Genomic DNA, 19,605 nt, shown 5'->3' on the forward strand with positions numbered 1-19,605 from the left:
TAATTAGTCTATGATATGGCTAATCAGAGCACAGAAATGAGGGCAAAATGAATCCATTGGAAAGTGGTCAATGTTATACATAGCATACGCTGTTGGGTTGAAAGAAAAGCCACTTGCTTGGCCATTGAAGTGTTAGCTTATTTGCCATAAAAAGTCTTGAGTTAAATTATTATGATTATTATAATTATTATTAAAGAAGAAAAGCAGTAAGAACATCATTATTCAAGTACATATTTTAACTATATACGTCATAAGGCGGATTGCTTCATTACACATTGCGGGGTTGGAACGTGTAGCATGTACAATTGTAAAATAAGTATGTGCATTGAGTTAACCTAATAAAGAAAAAAGCTACATGGCGGAGTTGATACCACACCGTGTGTCTTGCTCAGCTTTCCTCTTACACAATTGGTCTTGCTCTGTTTCATTTTAGATTTGGAGAAGAAACAAATGACGGATTGATAATTGCGGCCACTAGTTATACAATAGCATAAAGAAGCCAACATTAAAAACATTTTGATTTCAGAAATTCTGTATTTGTTCAAAAACAACAGTAAATTGTCAAAATGGATTTCAGCTCTATCATGCTTACTTGTTCAAATGATGCCGTTGTCAAGATGTACATCAATCACTTACGAGGTGAAAAATCAATTCAGAAAAATGTATAATCATATAAATTGACATATATACAGTATGTTAAATATTCACCAACTGATCAGAAAAATCATACTCAGGCACTGGCTCTCCATGTCATAATAAATCCTTGATCCACGCGGATTGAAATTGCTGTTGCATCTACAATCAGCTCCTGTAGATAAAAGACAAAATAAAAATAAAAGGTTTGCAATGACAATGAATGTGCACTTTTAGGGCGTGTACAATATAGGTTGAATAACATATCACATTGTTATCACACACTCTTATGTCACTGTCATACATCAGTATGTGCAGTTGTGCACTTAACTCATTCACTACCAGCCAAGTAAAAAAAAAAATTCTTTGACGTCTTTAGCCGTCAATGGCAGTAAATGAGTTAATGGCAAGTTTGACATTAATATATGTATATATCTCAGCAATACACCCCATTGATAGTGTGTGCCTAAAATAACAACTCAGACATTGTCTACAACATTGTGTTTTTAAGAATTTGTCCCGCTGTTCACTTGATTTGTCACAACAATGCCAAGAATGGAGCTGATCACTGTTGCTTTAATGTTGTTGTGATACAGCCAACATTGAAAAATCTCTATAATGTTTTCAACTAATGCATGACATGAAAGGAGTCATTTTAAAGTATAATTGATGTGTGCAGCTTAATAGTGACGCAATTCACCAACAAACTAAGAACATCATTTCAGGTTAAAAATGAAGGCATGGCATTGAGAACAAAATGTTTTTACCAAGGTTTTTTTTTTTTGCTCTTGATAACAAACATGAATAATAAGACTGACGTTATATTTCACCAGACTGGGAAAGTGTATTATTCATTATTATTATTATTTTACAATTGCTTAGTTGTTATGCTGTTATGTAGTTTTAAATGTTTCTGTTCGTTGCCTAAAATATTGCATCTTAATTAATTTATTCACTGCCAGCCCAGGTAACATTAATTGACTTTTTGGCTTCTATACCCGTCAATGGCAGTGAATGAGTTTCATATCGTGATACGATGAGTGGTCCCAGTATTTTTGCAGTAAATGTGAGGGCACATGCGCATTCTGTCAGTTCGACAACTCACTTCTCCATATTATGTCGAATGCCAGACAATCAAGTCTCATTGGAACATTTCAATTTTGCATTACTAAGCTCATGAAAACAGTGATGCACAACTGAGTATTTTTGTAGCATGTTGTCTTTGGAACTTCACTTATCCAGCCCCTTGTTGAGCAAAGTACTAAAGTGCCAACTCCACAACAAAAATGTATCTATAAATAAGTATATTTTATTTCCTTGTCGCGTCATCTTTTACATTATCTATCTCAGTAAATTCACTCAACCTGCTTGGTAGGAATTCTGATCGTTACGTTTTTGACATAAAGCATAATTATCTTTGTTCTTTGACTTTGCAGCAATTTCAAGCCCTGTTTTTGGAAAACAAGTGTGTTGGAACTAAACAGTGACCTCGACATGACACTGGCTGAAACTAACGATAGGAGTCAGGAAAAAACACTGAGGAAAACTGCAGTTCATTAATCACAGGGACTATTTGAATACAAATGCTCCCCCCGCCTGATATAACATGCACAAGTTGAATTGTAAGAGAGGATTAAAGATTCGTGTTATTTTTGTATGCCTTTTTACTCTCCGCAGCAAAACTGTTTATACGGCAAGCAACAAGCTACTCCCTTTCAACCCTTTCATGTCTTTAATCCCTTTGAACCCAGAATCATGCAAAACTCCCCTCTCTCTGAAAGGTACAGGTCCCTGGTGAATGTCTCTCCCAGGTGGGTCACTACACAATCAGTAAGTCACAACTAAGCCAAAAACAGACAAAAGCTGATTGACGTAGACAAAAACATCAATTAACATTCTTATTTGAGTGGCAAGGGAACCAAAAGTTTCTTTTGTATGATTTTCAAGAACTATATGTGTGCCTTTAATTATTCACTTTTTTTCCCTCAGTGATGCGGCTCGGTTGCATTTCACATCTATCCATCCATTATCTGTACTGCTTCTCCTCACTAGAGCCTCATCCCAGCTGTCTTCGGGCAACAGGCGGGAGACACCCTGAACTGGTTGCCAGCCAATCGCAGGGCACACATAGATGATGAACAATCCGCGCTCAGATTCATACCTAGTTGCAATTTAGAGTGTCCAATCAACCTGCCATGCATGTTTTTGTGATGTGGGAGGAAACCGGAGTACCCGGAGGAAACCCACGCAGACACGGGGAGAACATGTAAACTCCACACAGGAAAGCTGGAGCCGCAATCGAACCCACAACATCTGCACTTGCATTACACAGTTAATTTCAAAATGAATGAATGGTTAATTTCACCAGATGTCCTTAACTGAGTTTGCAGGAGCAGTAGGCTATGGTTTAGTTAATTTAGAGGTATATTCAACACAATCAAAAGAATCAAATACGGACGAACGATAATGAAATTTGCATTGTGTGTTAGCATTAAAAAACAATGAACGTGTTATATTGAAATATATGTGTGTAATTGTATTGTGTGTGAGTATGCGTGTGTGTGTGTGTGTTTAGTTTTATAGTCAATTTCAACTGGCATGTTAATAAATGGCTTAAAGCAAGCAAAGTTTTACTTTTTTTAGGAACTGTTAGCTATCTGCCAAGCTGCACTCAGCACACTCAGTGAGCGCAATGCACTGCCATAAAAGCAATGGAAAAAAACAAACAAAAAACAACAACAAAGATCAGTAGGGGATGTGCTAATAATGACTGTACGCACAGGGCATGAAAATAAATGACTTTTACTTTAAGTCTGGTGCCTGTTGAATAGTTCATGCAGCAACCAATGGAGTTTTGTGTAAAAAAAAAAAAAAAGTAATATGCTGTTTCTGAATAAAGGGAGAGAAATTAAGATATTTTTTTTTATCCGATTCACTTTTTAAAAAATATATTTATCTTCGACCGCTTAATCGCTTGTTAAAATAATTGTTCGTTACAACCCTAATTGGAATGATAATTTCCTAGAAAACGCTCTTCTTTTTGTAGAAGTATAGTTCATGGCTTAGTCTGAATATCTGAATTCCGCACACGGTGCATTGACATCATGAGTCACTGGCGTATCCCATGAGGCAGATACTGTATGATAAAGCCCGATCCACTCTGTCTCACGACAATATATGTGAAATGACATCTGAAACCTAAGTCCGCTTGATACCTCATTTCAACATATTTTCCCCAAATGAGATAAAAGAAAAAAAATAAAATGTTTGACATGATGACCTTCATATTCTATAAACCTTTCATACTGAACCATTGTGTTGTTGTAGATTAATAAAATTTGTGTTAACCTCAAACAATCATTTAATTTGGATATTAGGATAAATACATATAATTATTCTCTGAATTGGATTGGATTGATAACGCGTGTGTGTGTGCATGGGTGTGCGTGTGTGTGTGTTTATGTAACTAAAAGGTATATTAGAAAAGTACTCACCTGAGTTTCAGCATTATACTGAGGTGTCAGAGGATGTACAGTTTCAGCCACGTCCGTCAGAGTCACCTCTGTGATGGGAGTGCTGATCCCCCAGACCTTCACGATGCCGAGGATCAAATGGTCAGCTTCAAATGAGCCGTTATGGATGGTTTTACTCGACAGAGTATTCTACCAATGAAAAAAGAAAAGATTGGGACACATTGTTTAGACTTTAGGAGGTAAATGAGGATGTGGTACAGCAATCTTTGATCTTTGTTTTTTTCCACAGCAAACACATCCAACCAAGACTTAGTGGCCCTTGTTTTACTGGAAAAGAAAACTGAATTCTAAAAAATGTTGAAAGCATACAATTGTCCAAAATGAGGAAATGAAGAATAAAGATCAAGATCGAAGAGCAACATGTTGATAAGTTGATTATGCGATGTATACCAACAAATACTTTTTTTTTTTAATTTGCTAATAGACAATTGGTAGTTCGTAAAAAGTAAGGAAAAAATCTCATGGAATATCTAACCCCAATATTCTGAATTTGTGCACCAGAAAAAGGTTCATCTTTTAAAAAGAACAGTTAAAGAGACACCATCTAAAATATTGCCATGCTATTGCCATTGACCTTGAGGAAACTATCTGCTCCTGTGCATTAATTATACAACATCAAATGGAATGGTTGACTGGTCACCAGTGACCGAAGGAAGGCAGGAGCAGGCAGAGGCAGAATAGAGAAGAGGACAGTTAACTGTCATTTCTTGCTATAGACAGGCACTATTCAGGTGCAGAGGGAGAAAATGTGGCGCTTTAAGCAGTAAATTGGAATTGTGTCCTGAAATCATCCCACATTGGCAAACAACAAAGATTCAGATAAAACAGAATACAATGACTTGCAAATCATTTTCAAACTATGGTCAATTGAATACACTACAAAGACAAGATTAACTTGATTTTTTATTGCAAATATTCACCTATGTTGAATTTGATGCCTGGGTCGCGTTCCAAAAAAACTGGGACATGGGCAACAGAAGACTATAAAAGTTGAGGAATTCTCAACATTCCACAGGTTAACACGTTACCTGGAAACAGGTCAGCGCCATGATTGACTATAAGCGGCATGCCGTAAAGGTTCAGTTGTTCACAGGCGAGGATGAGGTTCACCACACTGTGAACAACTGGATGAGAAAATCGTCCCAACAGTCAAAAACAACATTTCAAAGGCTATTGCCACATTGGCTATGGAACATGTCAAGAGAGGAAGAGAAGAGCCTGATCGACCCAAATATCGATAATATCTATATCAATATCAGATCAACAGTAGCAAACTAAGAAGCTATGTCACCAGACTTGCCCCTTTTGTCTCAGCACTAAGTAGGCACCATTTGCACACAGACCTCCAACCCCAATAGTACTTGACTAGCCTGCCAGCAGTCCAGATCTGTCGGCTACTGAAAATATATGGCGCGTAATGGAACATGAGATATGGCAGCAGAGACCCCGAACTGAGCAATTTGAGTTGTAGATCAAGCAAGAATTGAAAATAATTCCACCCATAAAGCTTCATTTATCATAATGTTCTCACTTCCCAAATGCTTTTTGAGTGTTCTTCAAAGGAAATGTGATGTAATGCAGTGGTAAACATCTACCTGTTATGAAATGTGCTTCAGACATTCAAACTCAAACTGAATGATGAAGTGACAGCAAGCATTTCTCCTTCCTCAATGCACATGGGTGTAAAATAATTGCATTTGTTAATTACAAAAAAAGACATCAAAAGAAAGATCTGGGTAAAGGTGTGGCCTTGAAGACACACTTGTTTTTGTCTTATAAACACCAACACCCCCTTAAAATGCAAATGATATGTATTACGGAAAATAGACTTTTTCATGTTTCTATAGTTATGTCTCTGCAGTGCCTGGCCATGAGAAACAAACAGCAAAGTTAGTCTCGATCTGCTTACATCTGAAAATGTCTCAGTGAGCAAGACATTCAGCTTTTCGGCCCCATTGTTTTCTAAGAGATGGGCAGTTGGGCAAATTTATGTTGCAACAGCCGCAATTCAATGTTTCCCCACCTATAACTTAGCAGCTGGGATGGACTAAGTTTCATACCGAAACAACCACTTTGAAGCAGCCGCTGAAGCACTATCCAGTAAAAGCTAAAAGGTAAGCAAAGCAGCAAATTTAGCACAATTCAGTGTTAGCTAACATTAGTTTCTTAGAATAATGTCATACTGAAGTCCGGATAGGTTGTATATGCGAGGGTCAGGATCTTTGTGTGTGGCAATGTCACGCCTCACACTGCTAAATTAACTGAAGTGAGATTTAATGTCTTGGTTATGAAACACTGCCGCTACAAGTGACAATACAACATAATCTCGACGGGCACTCACGTAAAGTGTTTGAGTGGGGGCTTATGATGATCCAGTGGTGCTTCACACAAGGTAAGCGGAGATGCATTGACTTTTCTGAGGTTCAGATATTAGCGTTAGACAAATGGCACTTACTTGATTTTTATGTAAATGTGTTTGCTGGGCCGAGGATGTGTGTTTTGGGCAATGGGTCCATGCGCAACAAAAATGCCTTCATTGGCTTGTTTGTTTTTCAAACTCTCAGCTCGGCTTCTGTAAGTAGATGCAAGTGGCTTTACACAGTATATACTGACGCTTTCAATGGTCACCTAAAAAAATAGCGTGCACATGCTCAGCTTCATATCCAGAGGTTGGAAGATAGATTTATAAGTGTTGCCAGTATTGCTGCAGAGGTTGAAGGTGTGGGGGTCCATACGCCACACATTGACTCAAATTTATCTCCATGGCTGTTGTCTCAGAAGGAAGCCTCATCTGAAGATTACTCACAAGAAATCCCTAAAACAGTTTCTGAAAGCTAATCACATGGCTTACAAAACCATGTCATGTGGTCTAATGAGACCATGATAAAGTTACGGTACTTGATCCACACAGTGCCAAGTATGTGTGGCGTAAACCGGGTGGTGAGTTCGCAAACCGATAAGTATAGTGGAATGGGAGCTCATGGTCTGATGCTGTATGAATGCTGCAAGCACTGGAGACTTACAGTTCACTGAGTATACCATGATTGCCAACATGTGTTGTTGACTGAGGGTCATCCTCAAACAAGGGTGAAGGAGCAAAAGGTCTCCACCAACTCATTGATGACATAATGGAGGAGTTGAAGAAACAACGCATGAAACTTTGGTGAACGCTGTGCCTAAGGCAGTGTTGGAAAACAATAGTATGGCTTTTTGCAACACAATATTTTTTATGCAAATGTTAGACATGATTCTGATTTACTTTTAAGATTTTCAGTGCACATGCGCACCTGCGCACCACTTACAATATGTTTGTATCAATCAGAATCCTTTGGTTAGTGTTACAAAACATTTTTAGAACAATTTGGAACTATATATTGTGGAAAAAAAAGCACACTACATTTTTTTAGATATAATGCAAAGTTCTGTAATTGGAAAAATTCACAGTCCAAAACTTGTAAACACAAGGGCCCAAGCACAGATGCACATATGTGGAAATATACACACACACCAACGCACACACAGTCTATGTTCAGCGTCATCCAAAATGGCATGTGATGTGCTAATCTGCAAGGCAGCTTTGGCCTCGTTGCCCAACTTTCCTCATCTCCTCACATCTGCTTGTTCATGCGCACACACACACAAACACGCGCTCACGCACCCCGACACGCGCACGCACGCACACACAACCACGCGGATTCTTTCTTTCGCTTCCTCCTCCCCTTGGCTGACAGACAGTGTGCCTGCTTTATCACTGTGTGAAATTGCTTTGGAATGGGCCTGATGGTAGGCAGAGGACAGCCACAGATGTTTGGCTCTGGTCGCTGTATGAGTGTGTATACAGTGCATGCGGGTGTGTATGCTTGTGTACGTCAATCTGTGAATGTGAATGAGTTTGAGATTAAATGTATGCTCATTAATGTGTGCTCGTCCGTGTGTGATGATGGTGTGTGGTGGATGAAAAGAGAATGGGGCTGGGTTAGTTGCATAAATCCAAGTGATCAGTGGGGTTGTGACACCTCAACTTTAAAAGGGGCGTGTTGAACACTCCTGTCGTCATCTAGAGTATGCACTTCCATTCATAATATACTCGAAATGTGATGTGCAATTTTAGTTTGAACAATACTTATACTGGCGTTAATGTTTTTATTTTGTTAAATGTAATAAAGTAAAAAGACTCCATCATAATAATCATAAAAGTGAACGTAAAGAAATTATCTGGTTTTATAAAATGCTACTGGACATTAGGACAAGTGGAGTCACAAAAACAACAGTAGTGTTGTAGCTTTTAATTTGTGTGACCTTGTGGCCAGTTAGGCTTCATGAGGGCGTCTGGATATGAGTTGTGGATTACTGTAGCTCTTTGTGGTGTTCTCATTTTGTACTTGTGTATACCTGTTTCTGATCAATAGATGGATGAAAGTGCATTATTATTTTGTTTTTTAACTTCACCCGAGCGACGGTGTACCTGAAGCATGCCCAAAACATTTGTATTTTATTTCTTTTTTTAACATCTTCTAAAGAAAATGTCACGCTGACGACTAGTAAGCACCAAAGCACCAAAAATTGTTAATTGGGCCACTTGTGAGTCAAAGTACTTCATGTTTTTGCACAGGGAGATTGTGGGCACCAAAATACAAATGTATTTTCTGGGAAGGAATTGCTTTGTTTTTTTGAGAAGGTCACACTTGAAATGACTAATTCTCAAATAATGTCCTCAACAACAGACGGATATATATCTATTTTTTTTTTGTGTGACACCAGTCCTGCAACATTTCTGACAGTCCTCAAGTTTGTAAATGCACTGCACCACCATTTATTGAGCACGTGCATCACAACTCCGTTAAAAGTACAACCACTTACTGTATATTTCCTGGTAAATGTTACCAACATTTATATAATGCAATGAAGTAAATACAGACTTATGTTTTGTTTACCTATAAACCCTCAACTTAGCTACAAAGAGACATTACATCCTCATCATGCGAGTTTACCTCAGGCCATGTTGCTATCCTACACTTATTAAAGCCTTATTGGTGTCTCAACATTTACAGACATTGGCATTTGGTGTAATTTCAAGTTAGCTATCCCACACAAAGTCCTTCAGTGGAAAGCAATGCAAACAAATTATGTAACATTGATGATGATCATAACTCAATGCTCATCTTAAATGGTCAGCACAAAGAAGTCACCCTTCTCGGAAGTGCTGCTTCTCAGTAATGTTTTTAAGAAGCAAAGTTTTTTTATCCCTAAAATAAGATACATAAATACCATTTCTATAGTGAGGACTAATTTCTTTGAAGGTGACTTGCAACCTTTCACATTTACCATTCTCCCACTGCTGAATCAATGAATATTGCTGCATTTATAGGAATAGTGACAATAAAGGAAAATAAGAGACGTGGCATTTAGTCAGCCTCTGAACTCACCGATTCTACAGCATATGAGGTCAGTAGAAATTGTCGTTTATCAACCGTGTCTGAGGGGGGAAAAATAATTACGAATTACTGAAATTTCAACCACCACAAACAAGAAATTGATGTAAATACAATCTAAATAATACTGTTTATACACTTAGAAAGAATTCAGAAAAAAAATTGTTATGCCTTTTACTATGTATTCATATCCATCTGGGACATACTGTGAATGACAACTAGGTCTTGTACTGTATGTAAATGTTGTGAATGTGATTATTGCAATTTGTTTGTAATTTTTGTTGTTTTTAATTGTGTTGCATGTGTTTTTGTAATAACGTAATGCACTGTAAAAATAACAGTTGAAGTGGACTCCATGAAGAATCAAAATAACGTCTGCCAAAGATCATGGAGATCCTAATAAATTGAACGAAATCAAATGCATACATACATAAATACATGCATATTAACACACTTGCATTAATACATATGTAAATACATACAGAGGATTGAATAATTTTTGAAAAACATCCAATCTGTTTGGTCTGTTCGAACAACTATTTCATTTTATTCCTCTAAGCCGAGATAGCGGCACGCATGGTTACGGCAACGCGTCATGATTTACACTCAAATTCTTAGCAGGACATGATGTGCGTCATATTCTTACAGAGACAGCAGCCAATCATATTGCAGTGGCCACCTATACTCTTCCCGTTGTAGTCATAGTGACGCTAGCGTCACTATTTATATGAACTATGCTAAATTTAACGATGAACGTCTGCAGTTAAATGACATCATCATTTCATTTCAAACCCAATGCAATGGCGTTTAGAGCCAACAAGAGGAGAACGGCATGCATCCCTGCACCATGAATGAAGTGTTCCAACTACTTTATCCATGAGCTCGGCTCATTCATGTATGATTATCAACAGGATTATACTAATGATGCACACAATTATTACTCCTCGATATGAATAATTGGGTAATATAACACTTATTTAATAACTTCAGCTTTTATTTAACAGAGTAATGAGTTGATCAGTTTGGTTCAATCTGTAGAGCAATGGTACACGTTTCATAGGGAAAGAAACTCAAGGTAAAACACCCTCAAAAACATATAAAATGACAAAACATAGATGCACTGGTTGAATGTGCTCTTTGCCATGGAAATGAAGAGGTTTATTTGCGGTAGACTATTTCCTCTGATTTGAGTATCTGTACATGAAAGTATACTGACATGGCAGAAGGATGTGACGAATGTTGAGGACTTTAGAAATCCCTCTATATGCCGGTGGCATAGCAAGAAAAGTAAAAATAAATCATTTATATGTTAATACAATAACAATAATAGTGAACATGTAAGTAAGTGAGTAAGCAAGTAAGGTGGCAGTGCCGGTCTCCAGACTGCCCCTAAATGGTGGCATTTTGCTCATGAAATTTGTACATATTTGATCTTCTCGCACCTGTGCAACTCGTAAATTAGTGGATTTTTTTTAATTACTATTCTTGAATATTTTTAGTCGCTCGCAAAATCCTGACCACTTCACTTCAGCCCATTTATCATTAATGTAGTGAAAATGAGTGCCGGAAATATTTGCTACGTGCTTCGACTTAGAATGTCCGCCCCTCATGTTTTACTTGCGCCCCTACAATTTCAGGTTAGGGGCAACTGTACTCCTCGTAAAATAAAGTTAGTCTGGAGTTTCCCTTCTTTTAATGAAAAATGTATATTATTTTGTTCACGTGTAAATTCTCATTATCATGGAAAGGATTTTCCTAGAAGTCTAATTTCCATCAATTTACAACTGGATGTGTTACATTTCAGTATGCAAAGTGAGAAGTTGTCATTGTTTTTTCTTCTAATCTCAGAACACATCCAAATAAGAAACAAAGAATGAAACAATTAAAAACGGCAATAATTGGATGCGCACATTATTTGTTGACATGTATTTTTTTTCACTTGATCCGCCTGAAACATTTACCATCAAACAATCACACTTCGAATTGCACTCTGCAATACATGGTAAAAACACTTGTTTCCTAGAAGTATAAATGGCTATGTTGATTGGGTCAAATGACTCATGAATTATAGTTTATTCAAAGAGCAGTTTGCAAATAATGGAGTCATGCACTGCTTTAGTTGATGAAAAAGGAGGAATTAATTAGTTCCATGAACTTGTAGACATGTAATGGGTTAGGGGCAGAACAGCTGACCATGATAAACAATTGTGAGTCCATTTGAATGTCAGTTAAATGCTTTGCCATTATTGAAACTCTCACAAAACAGAGGTAATATGTCATTTCAGAGAGTGGCAGAGCAGACAAAACAAGACAAATTAGCCCGGACATTGAATGAAGAAAGAGGGACGAAAGGGAGACACAGGAAATTAATTAATTAATTTCTAACACTCCCCTTCTTTGAAAAAACATATTTTCCCACAGTTTTTGCAAATACTTTGGGAGAGTGTTTCTAGTGCCTCACTGTTTAAACCACCTATAAACTGACGATTAGGGGAAAGGGGATGTCAACCAGCAAAATCATGGCATTTTGATGAATCACTGCCAGCCTAGGTGAAATGAATGTACTCTTTGACTTCAATACTCGACAATGGCAGTGAATGAGTTAATATTGCGTTTGTGGAACACGACTTTTAGGCCTTTCTCAAGGGGCGGCACAGGGCTCTGCTGACAACCAATCACGGCTCACTTGATTTTTTAAACTCGAAGATGATCATGGTCATGGTCAAGTGGCAAAATGGCCGCCCCCTGAGATGTACAAAAAAAAAACGGGTGTATTTTACTGTTTAACTGAATTTCTATCAGCGCAATATGAATCAGAATGCCGTGTTTCGACTAAAACGTATTCTTGTCTAGAAATGTTTTGGGTTGACTTCCCCTTTAACTGATGAAACTTAAAAGATTTGTAGTACTTTGTTGTACTGTATGCATGTGATGTTTGCCTCTTTTTATAATGACCAATATTTTATTTTATTTCTTTCAAAATGTCTACAGCCTTCAGCATTTGTCATAACATGTGTAAAAGGTAACACGGTTTTAGTACATCTAAATGTTAAATCTAAACATTTTCAAACAGCAAGGTTCTCACAGGTGACCTTTTACTCACCTATTCCGTCGCCGTCGTCCCAGAAGAACAATCCTTGAGCGGTCCCATTGTCACTCAGAGCAACAATCAGTCCCAAAGGATTCTTCCGGCTGAAAGAGAAGTGCTGGTAAGGGTTGAAGCAGTGAAGGATACCTGCTATATTTATATCATTGCTGGCAGGGACCCACCTGATCTCAACTGCGCTCAATCACTCAACACCCTTTATGCAACTTATTCTCAAGCGTGCTATAGCACAAGTCACTCATCACAACCTGGGATGCGGTTGTATTTTTTATTTTTTTTTTTACAGACAAGATGTTTTCTATCTTTTTGACGGCATTCCACAAGGCTTTCTGATTAATTGGTTGCGCAATTCATAGTGTAATTTTGCTATTAAACTTTTCAATGGTGATTAACCAAAAACGTCTTGGCGGTGTGCCTCAATGAGGCATTACTGCGACAATTAAAGTGACACCTCATTTGTGAGCTCTTATTTGCATTTACCTGTAGTGTGTTGTGTTCTCTGGTTTTTGCCAAGGTAATATGTGGCCACCTCTGACGTGAAGATTGATATGGTCTATCGGTGTGTGCATCCAGATCTTCTGGCCCCGCACTTTGACATCTTTGGCCTAGTTAAAAGGGGGGAGAGTTGCAACTTTACATAGCAGCTTCACGCTCATAATCATAGTTGGCATGACAGGTAGGAGCAAAATGGCAGTCCAACGGAGGAGGCATCCTGTCAAAGTTGTATTGAAAAGCTGCTGTCTGACAGGATTTACTTACTCATCAGTCCATTATTTTGTACTATAGTCAATTGAGCATTACACTTCATCATTTAAATTGGTTATTTGTTTATTTATTATTTTAGTTTAATAGCATTGTTTCAGGGAGACATTGGCTTAAATTTTACTGTGTCACTAACTGATGCCTCTTTTGTCCTGATGCAAAAAATGACAATTAGAGCTATGGAATAAACTCGGCAAGAAAATACATTCAGTCACAGGCATGTTAAATTTTAAGTTACCGTATTTCCCGGAAAACAAGTAGCTCCGGCCCAAAAATGCATAATGAGGAAAAAAAACCTACAGCCCATTGGAGTATAAGTCACATTTTTTGCTGATAATTTACTATACAAAATACTAGATCATAAAAGACATTTAATCTTGGAAGGTAAGGTAGAACATTAATAAAAGAATAGAAAATCCTCAAGGCTCTCTCTGCTTGCCCAACGTAATCAAGAAAAAAAAAATAGCATATTCTTGATCTCATATTATATCCTTGTGTTTTATTTTTAGGTGAGAGTTTTTATCCAATCAGAATTCAGCTAGCTCGTGTTGCCATGCAAATTTCACAATGCCAGCAGCACGCTCTATTCGTCTAAGGCCTTCAGATACAATCGTGGGGACATCTGTTCTGTCAAAGTCAAGGGGCTTTGAGAGTTGATAGACAGTTGTGATAGAGTATAAGTCGCAGGACCAGCCATCCTATGAAAAAAAGTGTGCTTTATAATCGGGAAATTACGGTAAGTATTTTAAATAAAAATACTGAGCCTCCACTTGAGTCAAACCGCTTCTATATGAAAAAGTTGTAAATCCACCGGTACTGCTCACAACAATAAAAACCCATGAGGTGTTGGATGTAACCATACAACTGGCCATTCTCTAAAATGATTAATATCATTAGTAGCATATACAGACTATTGCAAAGAAATAGATGCTTAAACCAATAGTGCTTTACTACAAATTTTCATCTTGATTTCGGATTAGATATTACTTTAAGTGTAGTTTTTTTCCAATTTACGAACATATGGTTACAATGTGACTGCATGGTGTTGCTAACTGTACTCACCGTATGGAAGTCATACCAGCGTGCATCAGGAACATAGGATTCTACATATGTAGCTCCCTGCCAATCACAAAGTCAGATGAGTATTAATGAAAATGAAATAAAAAGTGGATAATACCAGTGTTAGTGTGTGAGTACTGGGTCAAGGGCAGGTGTGATAAGAAGAGCAGGTCCCCAGAGAAACTGTTTGTAAATGTCCCAAGTAGTTCGATCATTCACAAACCTGTGACACAAGGGCAAGATTAATGCAGAACGGGCATTTGTTTATTCAATTGGACGTCCCAGTGAAAAGTCACCCCAAACAAACGGTGCACTTACTCATGCAGAAGTGGTCTGACAACTGTGTTTCCTTTGGTATGAGCTTCATACATGAGCGTATACAGGTATGGCAAAAGGGTGTAACGAATGTTCAGGACTTTCCGAGATGCCTCTGCGAAGGTGGAGTTAAAGGAAACAGGATCTTGTCTCTGAAAACAACAAATGCTCATAAAATGATTATACGCCAACCAATATATGAATGCTACATTTCACTTTTTTTCATCCCTTTTTGCTATGACATGAGGAAAGTGAACTATTATCATGATAATTAAGGTAAACCTCGAGTTAAAAGATAACATTAAAAGCAATAAAACTGCTACAGAAAATTTTAAAGACCATTTTCAGAGGGTATGAATTTATTATTTTTTTTAACGTTCAGAAAATTTAAGTGCTGACTTGGCGTGGAGAGGATGCAGCCCACGTAAGGATTGCTACATACCAGTGTCCATAATTTACATATATTGAACTGTCATTATTATGAAGATGGCACCATCTGCATATACCGGGGGCAAATACCAGGACAATTGGCCTTAGTGTTTAACCAGGGTTTGAGTATGAACAAAAAATATATATATATATATTTTTTTAATAGCAAGTGTTGCATTTTTGCAAAATAAAACACTTTTTTTATGTGCCAATCCTTTAACGACACAATTTCAAAAGTGACAGCTATATTTAATATTTCCTATGCCAAAGGTGCAATGCCGGTCGATAATATAATCAGCCCATCCTCATAGCATTAAACCCACAGGATGAAAGTAATAATCATTTGACAGCTGCGTCTGTAACCTTTAACCCCCGACAACCAGCAATTTCAGATGAACAATCTGTGATCTAGTGTGAATCAAACAAAAAAAAAAAAACGCCTGATTATCAAACTTATTATCTGATGGGAGCAGTTTACCAGAGACTGATTTGCTGCAACTTTTTTTTTTTTTAATCTTAGTAATTAAACACTTTTTCAAACTGAAATGAAAATTTAGATGAAATATTTGCACGACTTTCTCAACACAGTAGTCCAGTGGTAACTTACTACAGACAAAACGTCACAAAACGTCACAAAACTGGATGTGAAACAGTTCTATTGACTTCTGACCCAAGATGATTTTCTTTTCCGTTTTCAGCTAAGTTCTTATCTAGAGCAACGACTTTGTAACTCCCATCCTTTAGGGCAACTCATCTCATATCCTTACGCTAATCAGTGTGAACAAATGTGTTTAAATCATTTCTCAATGTAAAAATCAAATAAAGGCAACACATGACAAGAAAGTTTGGTCTCCCATCATCTTAATCAACAAAAATACATTTCAATCTCGCTACCTTAAAGGTATATATTTCAAACTGTGTCTATTTACCCTCCGGGTTGTGCCTGAAAGATGAAAAATCTTCCTAAACCCTCCAGAACGTTGCCACAATGTTGCTTTTCTTGCCGCATAGCTGGCTTGGTGTTTTCCTCTAAGTAGATCCAAGCTACAAAACTCAGATCTGCGTAATCATCCTCTAGCTATCATCCCATTTGCAAGCCATTACGAAACTGTTGGAATAATGGGTTTCGTGTGTGCGTTGATGGTGCTGGGGGAGGTGATGTGCAATGGTGCTCGGGTCACCTTGAGAATTCAATTAAGCTCCTCACCCCCAATACATACACACATTCTCACCCCCACACACACACACACACGCACCCCCCCCACACGCACCCCCACACACACACACAAACTGTCCCGTCAAGTACTTCAGACTCTATTGGAGAGAAATTTTGTCTCGTGGGACCGATCCCTGGACGGGCCTTATTGGATTTCTTAGATGTGTTCTAAAGCTGTTAAAGGTCACTGCAAGAATGAATGCCACCAACACAACAACACTAAACCAGTGAATCTCTTGGTGGGGGTGCGCGTGTGGGGGTGTGTGCGTGTGTGTGTATGTTGGCAGAGCTTTGTGTCTTTTGCAAATATTAGGCTCTTCCCCAGAGAACAAGAAAATGCTCTGTCAGGTTTTCATCCTTTCACTGAGCACCTGTACTTGAAGTGATTAAGGTATTCAAATACAGTGAAACAGCAATTCACGTTTTGCAGCTGTATGACCTTCAATTTTTTTCAGATTTTGAAACACTTTTTACCACTCATAATGCCCAAAGCTTTTAATTTAAGATCAGAGTTTTGGTTTGAATTCAAATGTTCATTTTAAAATAATAATAATAGCAAAAACAAACTCACCTCGCTCTCGGTGTAGTATTTCAAAAATACCAAGTATATTTCCATAACAGAAAATACAAGCTGTAGTTTGAAAATAATGATACTGAAAATAATGATATTTCTCCCAACAGGGAATCCTTGCACTTGTAGTCCGTCATAGCAAGAAAGCTTTAATCATTCTCCTGAGACTTTACTCACCGGGTTGCCCTTGCCGTTATGGTTACGTGAGTATGGATAGAAGGCACCCAATTGCATCCAGCGAAGGCACATCTCATACTGAGCTGTATTGAAGAACCCACATATGTCTGCTCCAGTCTGAGAGAGATGTCCAATGAAAGAAAAGAAGAGACAATAGTGAAAATAATTGTATGAAAAAAAATAATGAAAAACATATTCAAGATGAGGAATACCTGAACCATTTGAGAAATATATGAGATGCAAAGTTTAATCAGCAGCATTGTTATTAGTATTTTTTAACAGTATTAACTGAGTTTTTGGATAATTTTGGATCCAAATTAAAAATCTAAATTGTGGTCCTTTATTTGGCTTGTCATGACTTGACACGGTGTCAGAGTATAACGCTACGGTCAGACGGAACGCATGCTGAGCGTTTCTGGCCGCATATTTCATTTTATGGGCAATGCCGTTCACATGGTCAGACGCAGTTGCTGGGCGACGCGTTTGAAACTAAGATTTCACCCGATTCCCCATTATCGACTGAAGTTAAATGAACTCAGTGATTCGCAAAACTGCCCTGTAAAAGAAAAATAAAGATTTCCAGCCTTGTGATGCAAAGGTAGCTTGAGTTTAATTGAAGATGGATAAGTACTGTAGCATGTAGGTATGAATATGAGTGACTAACGACGATGCCACCCTTGACCTGGTGTCCACTGGGAGATTTTTAAATGACAATGCACAAAGGTCGCTGGACGCCTGGGATGAACAGACGTTTTCCATCTTGGGGGTTGGGGACGGAGTTTTGGATGACATGTAAAGTACTCGTCGGACAGTTAACGCATGACGTGCAAAGCTCGCTCCATCGATGATGATGTAATGCAACCCCACGCACAAAATGTGCACCCCCACAGTCAATCGGGCACAACTCACAGTGCAGCTCACCCGCATAGTCTAATAAGCAGAAGTACCAACCGGATCCCTTGCCCCCAACCCTCCAACAAACCAGCTGACATGTTTTCCTTAATACACGTCTATAGCAACCTCCTTGTGGTAATGTCTGTTTGGTTGAAGAATTTTTCTTATGTTGACTGACAACATTAAGATCCCTGCCCCCTGTTGTAATAGCATGCTGTACATGATGTACTTTGATCAAAGTGTCCAACAAAATGAAATAACATCTCTGTGGCCATGTAATCTACTTATAGCATACAAGGTCACATCAATAAGATTATGTTTCATCAAAAAAAAAAAAGGATCAGATGAAGATACTTACATAAGGGATGCCAAACAGACTGAACTCCATCATGCCTGTGAGACAGGAAAATCTTATATGACTTTTACAGTAAAGGTCCCTTATTTCACAAAGGTTTGGGTGTGCGACTTCATGTTTTTTGGACCAAATTTTGTCATCATGGTTTATTAACTAATTATTGCAAGTGTTTGTACATATTGTACAGTACCTATGATGGATTTAAATAATTGGTCCCAGCTGGAATTGTTGTCACCCAGCCAATGTCCAGCCCATTTTCCACTGGAGGGGAAAGTGGACCTGGTCACCACTATTCCTCGTCGTCCAGTCACATCCAGCAGGGCACTGAATGATCACGACAGAAAGATATTGTCAACACACCTACAATTGAAAAGCAACACTTGGTAAAAAACACATTTTCGTTATTCGTATCCTCTCTCACAATCTTAATCTTTCAACTCATATTCTTAAGTTTTATAAATATCTAACTCTTCTCTACAACTTGTATATTGTTTCTTCACATCATGGACATTCATGCACGGCTATATCTCACTCATATGTTGGCTTCGTGTGGGACCAGCCATAGATGCTGTGGACATCGTAGTGCCTAACTGCCGTCCCGTCACTGAGAATCTGCTCGCTGTTCATGCACAGAGTCTTATGATTTAAGCCAAGATGTTTAGATTCCAAAGCTTTTTGGACAAAGACACAAAAGACGTTAAAGTTATTATGACTTGACAACAAAATGTTAGGGTGTGATGCGTAATATTGTGCATGTCCTACGTGGCATATATGGAGGGTTCTCAAGCAGCGGGTCACCCAGGCACTTGCCCCCAACTGTACCGTGCACAAAACTGGCAGGTTCATTCATGTCCTACAGATAAAGCGGAAGAAACATTTGAGCGTAAAAGTCCAAAAGAAAATTGGACACGATTAGGCAGCATAAAAACAAGGTCAATTTATGTTATCTTCCAGGTCACTCACGATCCAGAGGCCATCAAATTTCATCATAGTCTGATAGAAATCCTTGATTTCTTGATGCCACCATTTTGCCGTTGCATTACGGAAGAAGTCAGGGAAGGCAGTGTAAGCCCTGTAGAGCTGAGAAGACGTGATCAAATTGTATTTGACTTGAACGTTCCAC

The 19,605-nt window shown here is 38.2% G+C and overlaps 1 protein-coding gene across 1 annotated transcript in view; it reads right to left on the minus strand.

Annotated features, from left to right (window-relative positions):
- Positions 1-708: 708 nt before the first annotated feature.
- si (sucrase-isomaltase) overlaps positions 709-19,605 on the minus strand; it is a 55,516-nt gene continuing 36,619 nt past the window's right edge. Inside the window, exons 34-47 of the mRNA XM_088300265.1 lie at positions 19,446-19,562; positions 19,245-19,335; positions 19,015-19,153; positions 18,673-18,806; positions 18,486-18,520; positions 17,234-17,350; positions 14,844-14,992; positions 14,664-14,748; positions 14,529-14,585; positions 13,185-13,309; positions 12,702-12,790; positions 9,593-9,642; positions 4,128-4,295; positions 709-808 (exon numbers count right to left, since the gene is read on the minus strand). Of these exons, the coding sequence (XP_088156391.1) occupies positions 731-808; positions 4,128-4,295; positions 9,593-9,642; positions 12,702-12,790; positions 13,185-13,309; positions 14,529-14,585; positions 14,664-14,748; positions 14,844-14,992; positions 17,234-17,350; positions 18,486-18,520; positions 18,673-18,806; positions 19,015-19,153; positions 19,245-19,335; positions 19,446-19,562 (1,434 nt within the window). The 3' untranslated portion in view covers positions 709-730. The remainder of the gene's footprint in view (positions 809-4,127; positions 4,296-9,592; positions 9,643-12,701; positions 12,791-13,184; positions 13,310-14,528; positions 14,586-14,663; positions 14,749-14,843; positions 14,993-17,233; positions 17,351-18,485; positions 18,521-18,672; positions 18,807-19,014; positions 19,154-19,244; positions 19,336-19,445; positions 19,563-19,605) is intronic.

The sequence above is a fragment of the Idiotropiscis lumnitzeri genome, chromosome 7 (genome assembly GCF_059441095.1).
Source record: "Idiotropiscis lumnitzeri isolate Australia: NSW breed Sydney's pygmy pipehorse chromosome 7, RoL_Ilum_1.0, whole genome shotgun sequence".
Classification (NCBI taxonomy): Eukaryota; Metazoa; Chordata; class Actinopteri; order Syngnathiformes; family Syngnathidae; genus Idiotropiscis; species Idiotropiscis lumnitzeri.